Consider the following 17,378-nt stretch of genomic DNA (forward strand, 5'->3'; position numbering starts at 1 on the left):
AAAACAAGCTGCTGATTATTTCACATTTTACTTGTGAGCAACGGCACATTTAAATCTTACAAATATAGTTATTTGGCTTATATCGTGATAGATATCGTTATCGCCTGAAATGAAAAAAACATATCGTGATATGAAAAAATCTCATATCGCCCAGCTCTAGTTTGCATCTATTTCTTTCAAGTTGACCCCAAAATGTCTTATAACTTTAAAGAAAATATTATCAAGAGAAAGAGAATGAGCGGCCTTGTTAGTTAGAAATCTAAGTTATACAGGAAACTCTCCATGTTCATGTCCGGTTATTGAAAAATCAATACCTATTATCTATTACCTGCTCCTGCATAATGTTTGTGTTATCAGCGTAAACATCTGCAATGCTACCCTTCTCTCATTTTTTACTGCACTGCAAAATTCTTAAAGTACATTTATAAAGAACAAAGAAAGCCAGAGACTCCTGCCGCACGCGTGTGTGAACTCACTGTTTGAATTCGGTGAGGCTTGAGGATAGTCTGACAGCTTCTTGGGCTCTTGATCCACTGTACTGGACAACACTCACTGTGGACTCGTCGACAGCAAACTGGAAAGAAAAAACCCCAAAGCACTGCATGGTGACTGTGTGTTTTGGTCTGTGTGTGTTTTCCTCTGTCAACATTTCTGTGTCCCACCCATCCTGACTAATTGCAACCAAACTGGGAGAGGAGAGTCACTGGAGAGACATAAAAGCATGTTCCAAACCCAAGAGAATATCTTTCATTCACACTTTTCTATTTTGAGGTTTGCTCTCGAGGCGAGCATTTCGTAACATCTCTGAAAAATAGCTTTAGCACCATTCTTGGAATGATTTTAAATAAACAACAAATCCCACAAAGGTCAAGCATGTGGCTGACAGATGGTGGTAGAGATTAGGAAAAAGGTGCAATGCTGTCAAAACAGAGGATAAATTAAAGGAGGATGTTACCTTTACTTGCTGGTCTTTTATCAGCCTGTCAATGACTGTGATGATAAAGTCTTTGGCAAGAGCAAAGTTTGTAGAACCGATACTCTCTGAGCTGTCCACGATGAACGCCAGGTCCACTGGTGCACACTTACACTCTGGAGACACACACATGAATAATTTCATAAAGGCTAATCGTCAAAGTAGCTACAGACAGTGGAGAACAATATAGGCAATGACTCCAAACTCACCACAACAAGCTGGGGGTGATTAGAAGAGCATGGGGAAAAAAAAACACAAATCAAAGTTAATGAAATGCAGAAATAAATGTATCATGATACAACCTGCTTCGGTTTTCATTAGGGTTAGCCTAGCACTGAGCTAAAGAAGGCCAACTGTTTAAAGTGGCCCTATTATATCAATTTCCTGCACCATATTTGTATTTTAAGACTGTGTAAGCTTTGCTTTGGTTCAGTTTTAGCTGTTCTTTTCTTAAACTAAAAACTTGAAGCTCTCAAAATGCAATAAATGCCATCTTCTATTAAAGCACTAGCTTAAAATACCTGAAATACTCTGTGAAAAAAAGTGAAACAATCCTCAATGTTTACTCCATATTATGACCTAATGAAAGCTGCTGTTACTTTTTCTCTGGGCTGATGATCTAAACTCAAACGCTATCATTACAAGTTTCTGTGCCACACTGCTCTGCATCTGGCTTTCATTTCCAGTTGAAAGGAAACAAAGGAAGCGATATTAGCCTTAACATCTTTCCTGTTGTGAAGAAACGAGAAATGAGCAGGAAAATGCTTGTGGCACCTTCCCAAAGGACTGTGGCTGTGTTTTGAGCACTTCTCTTATGATACTTTTGCTGCATCGATGGGATGAATATGCCAAATGGCGCAGCTGGTTATGAACAATGAATAAATCAAAAGGAATCAATGGTTTTGGACTTCAAGTCAACAATGGTAAATATAAAATCCTCTCATGCTAGGCACAAAACCGTCCAATACATCCAACACTTACAACCTCCGAAAGCAAACGTTTGGTCATGACCCTGTTCAAATAGGAAGATGACAACCTGCCAGTTCAATCAGCTCAGCAGTCCATAAGTGACCAGCAACCTCCAACTAAGACCAGTATGTCAGATGTCTGTCCATCATCCAGGTCATGGCAGCCTTAAGAGCTTGTCTTAACTTCTTTAGCTTGTCAAAACGTTTCACCTCTCATCATTCAACAGCACAACCCTCAGGTGTACACTTGTACTTAAAGGACAATGACAATGTTCATATTTTGGACCGAGTAGACAGATGGTTTGTAAAACCAGTAAAGGAGGCCACCTATGTCCATTGCTACATTGTAGCCACTGTCTTGAGATCCCTTCACTGTTGCTTCAACCCCCACTCACCTCACCTCAAGTGACATCAATAGGTCACATGACAGAGGAGGGCAGGGTCTCACAGTAGTTTCAGTCTTAAACACCGCTGATGGCATTAACCAATAGTCAGTAGCAGGTCAAGTAGCAGAACAACAGCTCTCAGGATCATTTCCAAAGGAGACAACACTCAGTAGACATTAAATACCTGAGACTCTCCACCTTTCGTTTTTAGTGATGAAGAAGCGTCTCTAAGTTCAGTTGTGTTCTTTTTTTCAAGCTCTTAAGAATATTTCAGATGCAGACCTATGATGGCCAGCAGATGTGCATAAACAGATGTTTGTGGACCATGTCTAACTGTTTAAACACAAAGTTTATTTGGATTTTTTTTAAAAAAGGAATGATGGTAGAGGACTATATTACATCAGTAGATGCTTATTTTGTTAAACACTGTTAGCGGAGCAACATCCATTCATTCATTTTCCAACACTTTTCAGGGTCTGGGACACAGGGTCAGCAGTCTAAGCAGAGATTTGGACTGCCTCATCTTTGCAGTAGCCTAAGCAATGATGCGGTGGCAGCACTCTGCACCACTCCTGATGCTACACCAATCCATCTGTCCATTTCCCTGAGATACCTGAGCAGCAACTCCTTTGTGACCTGGAATGAGCACTCTACTCTTTTCCAGCTGAGAACCATGGCCTCAGGTTTGGAAATGCTAATTCTCATTCCTGCTGTTTCACACTGGGCTATAAACTGCAAAAGCAGAGGAGATCCCGAGGCCACAAAACCAGAAACCCTTCTCTGCTTGACAATAACTAAAAATTACCTATCCATAAAATTTATAACTAAAATCTGTGTGCAACCCTGCTGGTTCTTACCTTTGGCAATGCAAACCAAGCTGTTACTAAGGTTGTACAGGCACAGAATGGCCCATGACAGCAGGGCAGACACTTCATACTACTAAAGCAATCCCAGAGGACACACTGAGGGATATCTTATTGTTTTATTGTCTATAAAATACATGCAATATCCTTGAGAAGAAAAGGAGTTGGTCATATGTTCAACAACCAGGATGAAAATCAAATTGTTCCTCGTGGATCTGAGGGTCGACCAATGGACAGACTCTCCCAAAAGCACCCTAACAAAGAACATCCCAGAGAGCTGAGGTTTGCTGATTCTGCTAAAGTTGGAGCACAACCTTGTTTTCCCTTTTTAAAAAGAAGAAACATCACCCCAGTTTGATAAACCAGAGGCACTATTGTTGAGTTCCATGCAGCTTTGCGTTGGTGTATCAACCTAGACAGCCCTCCAGTCGAGAAAGTTGCCCAGTCTACCTGACACTGAACCCCACTGAAGTCTAGGTTCCTCAATTTTCTTTTTCACAGTTTTTCACAAACCTACTTTTTCACAGTAGGTTTCTAAATTCCCCTCTGTATACCATCACCTTATCATGGTGGAGGGGATTAGATCCTATACTGGGATGGGTCTCTCAAGGAAAATTAGTGCTGGATATGGGAGTCCAGTTTGACCGATACCCAGTATGGTTTCCTCCTCAGTTACAGTACAATCAGGTTCAAATTGAAAAGGATAAACAGAATAACTCCCTGTTTATCTTAATGTAAAGTCCAAGACTGTTCCAACTGTTCAACATCACTACCCAGACTGCACTGAGACTTTTTAAAAATCAGATTTAAATGGATGACGTTCGTTTTTAATCGAAGAGGCTATACATGTGTTTTTAGTTAGACTTTAAGCCATCATTTTTTCTGACTGGGTGATCCTGACAACCAGAAGCTTCAAACAGCAGGTCTTCTGTTCTCTTAGTCAGAGCTGTTTGCCTGAGATGACCACATTAGGGAGATCCCCTGTTTATGACATCATACAAACCAAGACTGAAACTGACAGTCTGAGGTCTTAACTTTTGGCTCACAGGGATTACTTGTACATATGCTGACCTCATTATCTGAAACATCTGCAATGTTTAATATTCGCACTCACCACTGTAACTGTAATGTATATATATATATATGTATATGTATATATATATATATACATACATATGAATGACAGAGAAAACTTTAACATAAAGAATTTAAATTCTGTGAGTGGGTGTTCAAGAATGCAAACCGTTAAGTCTTGAACTTACAGCAGAGCTTCATAATGATATCCAGAATTTCACAATCCTGAAGAGAGAGATAGAGGATACATTACAATATGGCCGCAGACCTACATCACATTACATAATAACAAACACGACACACAGCCAGCTCCCTGACTGCTTTTGAGCTGCTCCAAAGGAGAAGAAAATGAAAACATGACTACGTGATATTTTACTTAGAAGTCAGTGAGCGGCTATGGGGTTTTGTGTTCAGGAAATTGGTTGTGTGGCTTTGGACTGAACATACAGTATCAGTTGCAGATGCAAAACTTGCACAGCCTCAAGGGGGAATTAAGTGTGTTAGCACTCTGGTGCTACGGCTAAATTGAGGGTGAAGGCTCACATTAATTGGATTGATTCAATTTTATCTTGATACTCACATCGGCTCCTGGTGGTCCGGGAGGCCCTGGTGGTCCCTGAAAAGGAGATAGGGAGACTTGAGTGATTCATCCTCCTGAAAAATGTCTATGTTTTTTTTGTTTTGTTTTTTCTTTTAAAAAGCTGTCCAAAGGTCTATCTGGTCTGGCTTCAAGATGACAGAGGAAAGTTTTTGTGTTTTAGTTGGAATTAAAAAATATGGGGGGCTTCTTTGAAAAAGACGTTACTCCTCTGACTGTACGCAAGGTTCTCACCATGACTGAACCCACAATCCGCGCCCACACATTTCATGCTCGCCACTGTCGTTCTGCAAACATCTGAAACGTCCAAAAGTTCACTACCACAGAATTTGTTTGGAGTTGTTTTTTTTTCTTCTCTCGACTGTAGGAAAACCATCTGTTATGTTTTAGCCGACATTAAGCTCTGTTTAAGAGCACTCGTTTCTGCGTAAAAGACACCAGACTAGCACACACACATTAGAGAATGAGAAAGACAGGAAAAGAGAGCGAGGGAGAGAGACAGCCGTTAATTGTAGAGGAGAAGAACAGCACTCGGAGCACATGACGCAAACTTTTCATACAAAATATGCACAGAGACACAAGACAGAAAACGGAACCGGGGGAGAAGAAGACATAACGTGTTCTGAGTAGTGGTTCCTCTCAGAGAGCGTGCGATCATTTAGATTAATGTCATATTTAGATTAAGCTTTGTTTATATTTTCACATGAAGCAACACCACAAAGTTTAAGGTTTAAGGAAACATAGGAATGATTTTTTTTTCCATCTCTTAGCATGTGGTTTGGTGTTGCAGTGTCTGTCTGAAACATGGAAATGGACAGAGTTGACAGCTGGCTGTGCTCTTGTTAGCTCACTTTCTTTAACATTAACAGAAAAAATATCATGTCAGCATTGCCCATGAATCTATGTTTTACACATTCATTCACCACAAACATACGTGCACACTCAGTGTCATTCTTACCGGCCTGCCCTCGGGCCCTCTGTGACCTTTGGCCCCTTTTGGTCCTGGAAGCCCTGGTTTGTTGTTCTGTCAAAAAAGAGAAAATGAATGGAGATTAAAAGAAAGGGTCACACCTTTGGTTTGTTTTTCTCTTTTGAAATAAATGATCGTAAATCTTTTCAAATTACAGGATGAAAAGCTATTTAAAGAAACTAAGTTGATTTACACACTAATCACAATGAACGTGCAATGCTGTGTGGCAAAGCACTGCTAAACAATAACCACAGCTCATAGTTTTGTCCAAACTGGAAACAGCTGCAGTGGCACACACTTTTTAGATCCAGAGTCCAACTAAAACCTTCATACTGACTTACTGTATAAGTGATTACCTGACTGCAAAACAACCTGATTAGTGTGTGTGTTCATTTGTTTACTTTTTTATGACTCTGTGCTTGACTATGGAAATAAGTAATAAATGTAAAACTTCAGAAGAGTTTTGTCTCCGAGTGTGGTAGTTCATATCATAAGTGGAGGAGAAGGAGAAAGTGGAGCACCGTCATTTATTTTTGTGTATACAAAGACAATGCATTCCTGCTTGCTCCACACACAGTTTCAGAAATTGTAAGCACGAGTTTGTTGCCTGATCTTGGAGAAATCCACTGAAGTGCTGTGCCATGTCTCATCACGGCCAGCTACCTAACTATGCAGCGGGCTAAAGGAGCCAAAGCCCCTGCAGCTGCTGCACCCTGACACACAGCTGATCGCTGTGAGAGCTAAACAAATTGATTTAGGACAATGATCACATCGTTGAATTTGAATGTTCCCACAGATACTTTTACACACTTAAAAATTTGAGAATGACGGCAGGCAGCTGAAATGAATTTCACAATAATCCAAAACTGAAAGCAGATACCAAAATAAAAGAAGATTTAAAAAAAAAAAATCTTTCAAACACACGAGAAGAGCAGAAACTGTTTTAAAGTGGGTGCTTGTGTGCTTTAAACGGCTCATTTTGGATAAAAGTGTATTTACTCTCTTTTTTTTAAACGACTTCATAAACAATGTGAATGAAAATATTACAGATCATTAATGGACAAATGTCTGTCCTAGAAACCTTCTGATTGGGAGTGACATGTAAGGCAGGAAGCAGTGTAAGCAAAAGGGACTAGCTCACAGTGTAAAGTCACAACCAGCAGATCTGCACTCCTGCAACACAACCATCTACCTACAGTGGACAGATACAGCAGAGACACGAGGGCTGTTGGGGAGACGGTACTGCCAACCATCTGGCTTTTTCACACACATGCCAACAGACGTGAGCCTTTAATAGGAACACACACGTGTGCACACACACGCACACACACACACACACACACACATATATATCTCAACATACATGTGCGCACAATGCATGTGACTCCAATTACTGTTCAACTTCAAATGCTAGGATGTAATGAACATGAACTACATCATCCATAGTTACACAAACAGCCAGACAAATCATAGGCTTGATTTTATGGCGTTATATTTAGCGATCACATCCAGATGCAACTGTTTGTCATACCTTTTGCAGGATATGATCTTAAAAGTATGTTAGCCACAACTTTAAATAGGTGGGAAAGCCACACGCCGTTCACAGCCTTCCACCATCCAACAAAAAGCTTTTTTGTGAACAGCTGAGAATGTGGAAACAAGAAAGTCACTGTCTAGGGAGAAAGACATAAGAAGAAAACAGAAATGCATGCATGCCTCTGAGAATGAGTGGAACATAATAACTTCTTTCTGTTCACTGAGATATACAAAAATGGCATCTAATTATGTTAACTATGGTTTTTTTAGTCTACGATTTTGTCATGGACCGATACAGGGTGCGGTGTAGAAATTAAACCATTGTTAAATGGTACGTCATTTTGGTAACTAACTGGACTTGTTTTCCAAACCTAGATAAGAGAACGGTCACCACCGGACCACTGTCCAAATACAAGGCTGCAGGCAACAACAGGTTAGCTTAGCACCAATTCTGCTAAACTAATTCCTGTGTGTTCAAAGTGGTTTACAATGACAGCATGCACCCACTAGCACTTCTAAAAGATATATATATATATGTGTGTATATATATATATATATATATATATATACACATTTAAATATATATATATACACATATATATATATATCTTTTGTGCAGAATGCTGATTTATGTACCAGGTCAGCCCTTTTGGCATACCTCAAACAAGTATCATTGGGTTGAGTTAAGCTATAGTCTTCATGCTTTATGCTAAGCTAACCAGATAATTTGGGTTGCCTCATGTATTCATTTAACAGAATATGCCCATTACTCTGCTGTCAGAGTGAATGTATCATGTACATTACTGAAACATTACTACAGTACCAAGCAAATTTTAGTAAAATATTGGGTGACTGGGTGAATTGTACGGCATCTTATCCTGCTCTGGCTGCAGTAACAGAAAGCTTTGATGAGTGGTAAACTGATCTGACACTGTAAATCCACAGCTCACAGAGTGTGACTGTTCTGCAGAAAAAGGTCAGGGTGCACCGATGTATGGATAGAAACTTTTAAGCCATGAAACTCGAACCCTGGAAGTGAAATTATTTAAATGTAAACACGGCCAAGTTGAACCAGGGGTTACAGAGGACGGGAATAATCTCTCTCTCTCTCTCACACACACACACACACACACACACACACACACACACACACACACACACACACACACACACACACACACAATCCAGAAAAAAAGTAATGCAGTCCCCTCATCGTCTCTGCTCACTTCCTGGTAGCCTTGACAACGACATATACACAGCTGCATCAGCTCAAAGCCCTCATCCCCAATGTGTTCAAAAGTACTTAAAGCATTTCCAGCTGCTGAACAGGAGGAAAGTGTGGGAGAAAGACAAAAAAACAAGAGCAGCAAAATACTTCTAGACTACAGAAGAAAAAAAATAATGAAAAGCAGAAAAGACAAAAAGTCACTTTGTAGTATGAGATGTGTTAAAAGACGGCAAATGAATAAGGAGATATGAAAATATATCTAAAATAGTAGCCGTGTGACTCATATCCTGTCAGCTCTCTGCGCCAAGAAAGGAATGGAGGAAAGATAAAATGAGATCAAGAGCGACTAGCAACTCAAAAAGGGAAAAGAAGTCAGAGTTGGACTTACATCGGGGCCTGGATCTCCGGGCTCGCCATCATCTCCTTTGGGTCCAGGCGTCCCCCTGCCACCCTGATAAATGCACAGCAGATATAAACAGTTACAGGGGAGCACTGGCAAAGACAGATGATTAAATGATAATGATGATAAAAGGGCTAACAAAGCCCATTAATTTTAGCTCAGTTAATCGCTGCCTCTAACAAACGTGCATCCCAACATCTGATCTCAAATTTAAAAAAAAGAGTGCCCTGATTGTCTATGTAAAAAAAAAAGAAGAAGAACCTACCGGCTCACCCAGGTCTCCACGGGGCCCAGGATAACCCTAAAAAATAAAACCACATAAGCATCAAAAATATACATAGTTACAGCGAGAAAGCTGCTCCACACTTGAGATGCCCTAACTACTTACCTGGAAACCATGACAACCTTCTGTGCCATTTCCTGGAGCACCATCCGCTCCCTGAAAAGAAGAAAGAGAGACACTTACAGATCCATCTGCACACACACACGACTGGAGTTATGATCGATAGCACACATCTGTCTCCCCCCTTTCTCACTCACCCTCTCTCCCATAGGGCCTCTGTCTCCTGGAGCTCCTTTGATTCCTCTCGGCCCTCTGGGTCCCTGAGAGAAGAAAGGAATGATGAGATTAGAAACACATGAAATGCAACATGAAAACATTTGGATATTGCTGACAGATACTGAGTGTGTGTGTGTGTGTGTGTCTTTGAGTTAATGTGTGGACCAAGACTGTGAACCAGTTCTATTTCTTGAAATTTCCACCTGAAAAACACCTAAAAAAACCTCTCCCTGATCACATCAGTGGGATCAGACGGAAGTTCAAATTCTAAATCAGAAAGTAAATGGCAGCCTCTCGTGATGATTCAGTAAATAATCATGTGATTCAGTGAGCTCTAAAACCAAATTTGATTAATCAGAAAAGAAACACAAACAAAAGTGCAGCATCTGTTTTACTGACAGTAATACTGAGCACTGATCCGTTTTAATAACAGACACGTCACAGTCCCATATAAAGGATTAACATTAACTATTAGTATCTGCAATCTGTCAGAGATTCTGGCAAGCTGACTGCCTAGATTGTGTGATAACGAGCATCAAACCACCAACAGACATGACAAATGAAAACAAAGCTGACTCACAAAATTTTTATGGATTTAAAGCTACATCAGCGGGTTTGTAGCACTTTAGCCTTTGCTATCTGAAAACACAGAGTCAAATCTTTACTATTACTTTGTAAATGACATGAAAGTATGAGACAGTCCCTGTTTGCTTCTAACGTTCGTCAACTTTAAACAAAAAGGCAGACCAAAAAAGTCTCTCATGTAAAATTACAGTTTTAACTTTGGCAGATAAAGGGCAGTTCATTTAGGAGCCTCTCGCTCATGGAGGAACAACAAACTCCTGCACTTTCATTATAACCTGTACATTTGTTTTGTTGGACTCACTTCTGATCCGGCTTGGCCTTCATCTCCTCTGTACCCGGGAGGCCCGGGCTTGCCAGCTTCACCCTGGAAAACAACAACATTAATGACAAACTGTTTAAACACTTTTACTGTACATAACAAAAACAGGGATTTAAAAAAAAAAAGTTTTAACAGTGTCACTATTTAACAACTACACTTCCCATGAGTCTTTGCCTGAGGAAAAGTTTCACAATTTACTCAACTCTTCCCATCGCTGTATCTATGTGAGCAGATAATCGCCCGGAGAGCAGTGAAAAAAGAAATTATGTTCTCTGCATTGTAACATTATTCAGTAGGCTGTTGTGAAACAATTAAAAGTCACTGCTAAGATCTGGTAACATCTGGATCAATCTGAAATGCCGTATACGATATTTAGGTTTGGATTTAGGTTTTGGACTTTCAAGCAATAAGACAAAGACACCACAGCACGTCTTTATATTCTAGTTAACACACAAAAAATACTGTTAAACACTCCTGTAGAGTAATGCTATGCCGTTATTCCGGTTGTCCGTTATTCCATGTTTTCCATACTAATCATTTCCTTAGTGTTCACTGACAAGGAAAGTAGCACAGTCAGAAGCACAAAAGAGCCATTGAACGCTCTGACATCACGGAGGTTGCCGCGGCTGATGCTTGTAACATATTATTATTATTACACTGCCTGGTGCCTTATTAAGAAAAACCATGGTGAGGCTTTGGCTTGAGAGGACGGAGAGAAGAACTGAGTCAGAGGGGAAAGAGTGACTGTTGATGTTCCCAGGAAGAGGAGTAAAACAGAGAATAAGAGGAGGGGAGTTGGGGTTAAAGCAGGGAGGAGTGGGCAGCACTGCGGGGACACAGCCAGGTCTTACTTCTGGAAAACCTGGCCAGTTTATCCCCACTTAACATGAAATATGCACAACTGCTCACATGTGCGCATGCAGCCACTAACATGTTCCTACGAAAGGAAAAAAAGGATAATTCCAGAGAAAGAGCGAGTGGTTTATAGTTGGGGCTGTGCCGTGCTACACCACGCAGCATTGTAAGCAGGGCCGCTCACTGCTCGTGCCTGTTCGAATGCCTGCATGGTTGCTCATATTTGAGTGAGTGTTTCTGTCTTACGGGGGCGCCGTTGGGGCCAGTTGTGCCCTCCCTCCCTTGTTCTCCGCGGGGTCCTGGATCCCCCTGGCAAGGAAAAGAACAAATGTATAAATTAGACTAAAGGCATTCAAGACGGTAACAAAAGACAAGGAACGCAGACAGAGCCAGGCTTTAAAAAACAGTCAGCTCAGTGGGAGTACATGAGGAATTACACAAAAACTGTTCTATTAAGGTCAGTGTGGTTACAGTGGACTCACTATACTGTACACGTGCCAAACTGAATTTCCCTTGAATTTCTGAGGAGAAAATGCTGATCTGGGGAAGGCCCGTGAGGGACTGGGGTTAAATCTTTTATCAGCACTTACCGGTTCTCCTCTTGGGCCTCGGTTTCCACGGGAACCTTGCTCCCCCTTCTCTCCAGGTAGCCCCTACGAGAGATTTTTGAGACGGTAACGTGCATTTTGGTAGCTGTCACACACAAAAACACCATTTTAAAGTCAATATATTTACTTTCTCGCCCGCAGGTCCATCATTCCCTGGTAATCCCTGAAATGCAAACATAGCAGAAACTTATAGAAGCTACAGTGAAAGTCATGAACTTCATTTTTTTTTGGTTTTATCCAGCTTTATCGCTTACATCTTCGCCGCGCTCTCCTTTGTCCCCGTCAGGACCACGAGGGCCTGGATCACCCTGTCACGACAAACATGGTTAATTCTGTATCAAAGTGCCTGCTTTGTCATCTCTCGTCGTTTCTGTGTTTCTCTGTACGCTGACTCACCTTTGGGCCCAATGGTCCATAGTTTCCAGGTCGTCCTGGTTCGCCGTCCCTCCCGGGATCTCCCTGGAATGAGCACACAGCACCTTAATACAGGGCGTTAAGGGCCACACAAAATTCTAGCACCCAGAACTTCTTCTCTCTTACTTTTCCTCCTTTAATTCCATAAGAGCCAGGGTCTCCCTTTGGTCCATGCTCTCCCTGCGAGCCCTGGAAACACACAACACAGAGACAGTTTCAATGAATGATCAGAAGCAGCTGAGGTAACACTCCATCTTGGAGGCTGCCGTACTTGTAAGCTCATGTATATGTGTGTATGTTTACAGTACAGCTATATGGACTCATCCAAACAGTCTGACAGAAAAGAATGTAAACTAAGCCAAAGATTAAAGAGCACATGGTCTGGTCTGCTGGAGATACCAGGCAGAATTTGTGTTTGGACCAAATAAAAAGAAAGAGAGCGACATTCCTAGGCATGCACACAATAGCTAACGGCTAATCTATAAACAAAGACGCTGAAAACAGCATTGGCTTATCTGAGGGTGTGTTAAAGTGTTCAGGAGTGTAATTAAGACAAAACATAAACTCTGTTTGTCCCAATGTCGACACATCTGATTGCACATTTGCAACTTTTCTAATTAGTGTCTCATCTAATCTCATGATTAGCTCCCATTTGCACTTGGCCATGAGTGTTAATGGTGCTCGATTAAAGGTCATAAAAGGTTCAATGTATATATTTAAACTCACGTCTTGTCCAGGAGAGCCTTTACAGCCAGCAAGTCCAGAGAAACCAGGTTCACCCTAAAGGGGAAAACACACAAAAACATCTAAAAAACGGATACATCTGAGAGGAGAAAGATGGACGCATCAGATGGCCAGACTTTACTCACCTTGCGTCCGTCGATTCCATCCTTTCCCCTTTGACCTTTGTCTCCCTGAGAAGATGGAACAGATGGAAAGAATAGAAAGAATTAAAGCGGCAGGAAACCATAAGATTCCAGGGCAACCGCCGGTACAACGGCCTCTCTCTCTGAACACAAGAAGTCAATATTAGCTCACCTTGTAGCCTTTGTGTCCTCTGTCACCCTGCAGAAAACACACAAACACAGAGTCAGTCACTCGAGAATATTAAAGCACAGAACTGAATCTTACTGAAATATATATTTTGGGGGTATCTGACAGTACCTTCCCTCCTCTTGGGCCACGGTCTCCCTAGAAACAGAAACACATACGTCATTATTATTACACAGCATGGGGGATGAGGTGAATGATAAGGTGGGAAAACTGACTGGAGGTCAGCGGTCATGACTAGACAAACATACACATACTCAGAGTTACCAGACCGCCTCCTCTTGAGAAGTCAAACTTAATTTACTTGGAGCAGGATTAATATCCTTCTAGTTTACTTAATAGTGCAGAAAATTTAAAAAACAAATAAATACTTTGCTTCAAAATATCATGAAGGCTCCCTTAGATCCCAGCTCCAATCTATCAGCATGTTTTATTAAGTGCACTGTACCTTCATTCCACTGTAACCGACAGGACCAGGGTCGCCAATCCTGCCCTGTAAGAAAGAAATGGGATAAACAGACAGTTTTTTCAGCAGGTGCACCAAGTGTTGGATGCCACATACTTTTTATGCTTATTATTGGAGGAAGCCACCTACCACATCACCAACATCTCCCTTCTCTCCTGGCATCCCTGGTCTACCTATTTCTCCCTGTAGAGAGAAGGGGAGGATGGAGGTTAGTCAACAAGGTTTAAATGGGACGGTTGGAGATCTGTACATAACTACATCTCTCAATTTTCCCAACAGCTATCCCACCTTAGAGCCAGATTCTCCATCTGGTCCTTTGTCCCCTCCAGGAGCCTGTAGGCAAACAAAAGTTAGCTCCAAAAATATAGTCCAAAGAGAAATCACGCTTGTGACTTATAAAATAAAAAAGGTAGTACTTACAACGCAGTCAAACGAGCAACACTGGAAAAAAAGAACAAAAGATCTTAAAAAATGAAAAGTGTGTCTGTGCGTCTATGGCTGTACAGAATATTGGATACTTAGTTTTGCTCAAATCTAAGTAAGACATGCTGTTAGGCGGGTGCGATCACACTGGAAATACAAAAAAACCATGTTTTCTGGTGTCACCTGAACCTCTCACATACACAGTGGTAAAAACAAAACAAGCTATTATAGTTTTAATAGTAATCGCAGTAATCTCAATTAGCTTTTGGATGTGGTGGCTGTAGCATCTAGTGTGCGCCCTCAGTGACCTCTCCTAGTTTCCTGTTTAGTGAAGTTGTTCAGTGAAGTTTACATCTCAGTGAAGATACTATAAGCATCCAAACATCCAAACTTTATTTGTTTTTATTGCACTAAACAGCTCCGTAGCAAGTAACTAAGTTCACTTGCCTCAAGGACCTTGAGGCAACTGTTGTAAATTGGTGCTGTATAAATAAAACTGAATTGAATTGAAATATGCAGCACACACACAAAAAAAGAGTACAGCAGAGAACCCTGGTTTTTAAATACTGCATTTTGACTCAAAATGAATCAGCAGAGCTCATCAGATACAAATACGATGTTAGGCTGTTTCTTTAAAAGCACAGTGCTTAATATTTACTCAGCCAAAAATATGTTTGAACAAACAAGAGCTGAACATTATTGGTGACATTTTTTTTTCTAGCCAGCCTTCTCAGCCCCAAACATGAGAAAACCCAGGCCGGCTTCTGCAGCAAAGCATGCAACAAGCAGTGAAGTTAACTTTATCTAAATAAAAATAAATAAATAAATAATTGGACATACCACATCCTTTGTTTCATTTGTCTGGAAAGAAGAGATAAACCAGGAGTTAGTTTGAAATCCAAATGTTTCAATGTTCAGAGACGAGAGAGAGAAGAGAAGAGAAGAGAAGAGAAGAGAAGAGAAGAGAAGAGAAGAGAAGAGAAGAGAAGAGAAGAGAAGAGAAGAGAAGAGACGTACGATCATGTTAATGATGGTTTCAATGGTTGCCATCTTGCTGGTTCTGAGGTCATCTGCAGCAGTGAAGTTTTGTCTGTAGTTGCGGTCTGTGGCAATGAGAGACAGCCTGGCTTCCTGTAAATCAAACACAAACATCTTTATCTACGATCTGGCCACACTAGTATCCGAATGATTAAGATTAACATCTGCCAACATGTTCTTCCTGACATTAGCCGGTAGAGGAAAATTGTGAAGTCCACCACGCAGAGATTCCTGGCATAACATGGTATTAAGATTAATAATACTTGTTTTTAACTGACTGTGAACAGAACACATTAAAAAAAAGCATTTTCAATACAGTGCATGCAGAGTTTAATCTGTATATCTGTTTAATCTAAAGAAGCCATGGTGGAATCAAAAAATTTGGAAAGATAATAATTTGCTTTTCCAGAATTCTATTTTCTTCAATTCACTGTCTCTTAAACTGTTTCACGGTGCTGTGGGGTTTACACTTGAGTTATGCTGGATTTGTCTTTGAAGCAGACCTTTTATGCTCTTTTTTTTTTTCTTTGCTCCACGTTTGCATGATTCACAGTCTAAACAAGCCTTGTTTATCTTTAATCGAGTCATCCTACAACCCATCAATTCAATGACCTGTCTGAAATTAAGCATCCCTCCCTCCTCCTTACTGCCTGTTTTCATCTTATTGGCTGGTGCTCAGAAACAGAAACAGGTGGGAGGAGCTTCTGTGCTTACAACCTGATATAACCATATTAGAAGTTTCAGCTTTTACTGATATCCAGCAGAGCCTAGCGCTCCCTTAGCTAACACTCTGACCTCATTATCTGAACACTTGAGAAAAAGAGAAAAAGTGGACTACGCTCTTTAGCTTCATATGGCATCAGAAAGCTGAGTTGACCAGATCATCCAAAGAAAAACATCTTCTTAGTATGACATTTCTGTCTTAATGCATTTGCAAACAGGATTTGGTTTATAATCATAAGACTTATCCCTTATATTTCACAATTTAAAAAAACTAGAACAGATGTCTTCATCAGAGATCAAATAACCGTTATCATGTACACAGTATAAACCTATGAAAATAAGACTGAAACTGATTTAAGTATCAAACTCTGAAACTCTGAAACTTATAATAGCTAATTAGTGAAAATGACACACCAAACCTTAACTCCCTCAAAATGTATTTGAGCAATGCACGGCTTCATTTGTGCAAAGTTTAATAAATGACCTGTATGTGTGTGTATGCGTTGTACCTCCTGGTCAGGTGAGATGGCGACAGCGAACACTTTGACCCCGTGTAGCTTGGCTTCGTTAGCAGCCTCCTGCACACCTCCACATGGCTCTTTGTAACCAGTAATAGGATGTCCATCAGTCACCACCACCAAATACTTGTTCTCATGGTAATGGGAACCCCTGCAAGCAGGTACAAACGTATGCAAACACATTCAGAAATGTTGTCAGCGTCTTTATTATTTCAGGATGAAACTATGCGCGTGCTGTTATCACCCAATGAGCAGCTCAGCGAGGCCCCTCTTGATGGCACAGTCGGTGTACGTGCCCTTGCCGATGTACGCGATGTTGTCGATGGCCGTCTTCAGGGCATTGCGTTCGGTATTCAAGTCACTCAGCTCCTTCACCAGTTTGACTTCGTCACTGTAGTGCAGCGCTCCTGAGTTCCATGTCAGGATGCGGTCACACTGGTGGTGCCTGGATAAGCAATGGTATTAAAATCAAACATGGTACAGACAGGCAGGGGTGGACCAGAACTATGCAGATTCAATCACAGTCATAGTCAGAGGGCTTTCTTTAAGTTTTTCTTTTTCATTCTGCTTCACACTTTCATCCCATTATATTTCATATAAAAGTAATTGGCAGAGTTCTGTCATTTGATTAAAAAAATCTAAGCCCAGGTGTTTAAAAGTTACTCTATGTTACATTTCCCCAACTACAGCCACTGTAAGTAGTGGGTGTGGTGGGTAGGCCAAAAGGACTCTGCACCTGTAGCCACGCCCACAGCGTATCCGAGTATGCTGTACAGTGCTCCTTACTGGTACCTGAACACTTCCTCCAGAACTGAAGGTAATTT

The 17,378-nt window shown here is 41.0% G+C and overlaps 1 protein-coding gene across 1 annotated transcript in view; it reads right to left on the reverse strand.

Moving 5' to 3' along the window:
• The window catches only part of col6a1 (collagen, type VI, alpha 1), a 24,136-nt gene that overhangs the window by 5,674 nt on the left and 1,084 nt on the right, over positions 1 to 17,378 (reverse strand). Inside the window, exons 3-31 of the mRNA XM_005740183.2 lie at positions 16,799 to 16,999; positions 16,546 to 16,705; positions 15,293 to 15,406; positions 15,116 to 15,136; positions 14,273 to 14,293; positions 14,141 to 14,185; positions 13,982 to 14,035; positions 13,835 to 13,879; positions 13,501 to 13,527; positions 13,375 to 13,401; positions 13,206 to 13,250; positions 13,063 to 13,116; positions 12,463 to 12,525; positions 12,319 to 12,381; positions 12,177 to 12,230; positions 12,050 to 12,085; positions 11,905 to 11,967; positions 11,561 to 11,623; positions 10,442 to 10,504; positions 9,537 to 9,599; positions 9,385 to 9,435; positions 9,262 to 9,297; positions 8,985 to 9,047; positions 5,821 to 5,886; positions 4,845 to 4,880; positions 4,453 to 4,489; positions 1,183 to 1,191; positions 956 to 1,089; positions 477 to 574 (exon numbers count right to left, since the gene is read on the reverse strand). Coding sequence (XP_005740240.1) covers positions 477 to 574; positions 956 to 1,089; positions 1,183 to 1,191; positions 4,453 to 4,489; positions 4,845 to 4,880; positions 5,821 to 5,886; positions 8,985 to 9,047; positions 9,262 to 9,297; positions 9,385 to 9,435; positions 9,537 to 9,599; positions 10,442 to 10,504; positions 11,561 to 11,623; positions 11,905 to 11,967; positions 12,050 to 12,085; positions 12,177 to 12,230; positions 12,319 to 12,381; positions 12,463 to 12,525; positions 13,063 to 13,116; positions 13,206 to 13,250; positions 13,375 to 13,401; positions 13,501 to 13,527; positions 13,835 to 13,879; positions 13,982 to 14,035; positions 14,141 to 14,185; positions 14,273 to 14,293; positions 15,116 to 15,136; positions 15,293 to 15,406; positions 16,546 to 16,705; positions 16,799 to 16,999 — 1,812 coding nt within the window. The remainder of the gene's footprint in view (positions 1 to 476; positions 575 to 955; positions 1,090 to 1,182; positions 1,192 to 4,452; positions 4,490 to 4,844; positions 4,881 to 5,820; positions 5,887 to 8,984; positions 9,048 to 9,261; positions 9,298 to 9,384; positions 9,436 to 9,536; positions 9,600 to 10,441; positions 10,505 to 11,560; positions 11,624 to 11,904; positions 11,968 to 12,049; positions 12,086 to 12,176; positions 12,231 to 12,318; positions 12,382 to 12,462; positions 12,526 to 13,062; positions 13,117 to 13,205; positions 13,251 to 13,374; positions 13,402 to 13,500; positions 13,528 to 13,834; positions 13,880 to 13,981; positions 14,036 to 14,140; positions 14,186 to 14,272; positions 14,294 to 15,115; positions 15,137 to 15,292; positions 15,407 to 16,545; positions 16,706 to 16,798; positions 17,000 to 17,378) is intronic.

The sequence above is a fragment of the Pundamilia nyererei genome, unplaced genomic scaffold (genome assembly GCF_000239375.1).
Source record: "Pundamilia nyererei isolate P.nyererei 1_Seehausen unplaced genomic scaffold, PunNye1.0 scaffold00098, whole genome shotgun sequence".
In the NCBI taxonomy this organism is placed as follows: domain Eukaryota; kingdom Metazoa; phylum Chordata; class Actinopteri; order Cichliformes; family Cichlidae; genus Pundamilia; species Pundamilia nyererei.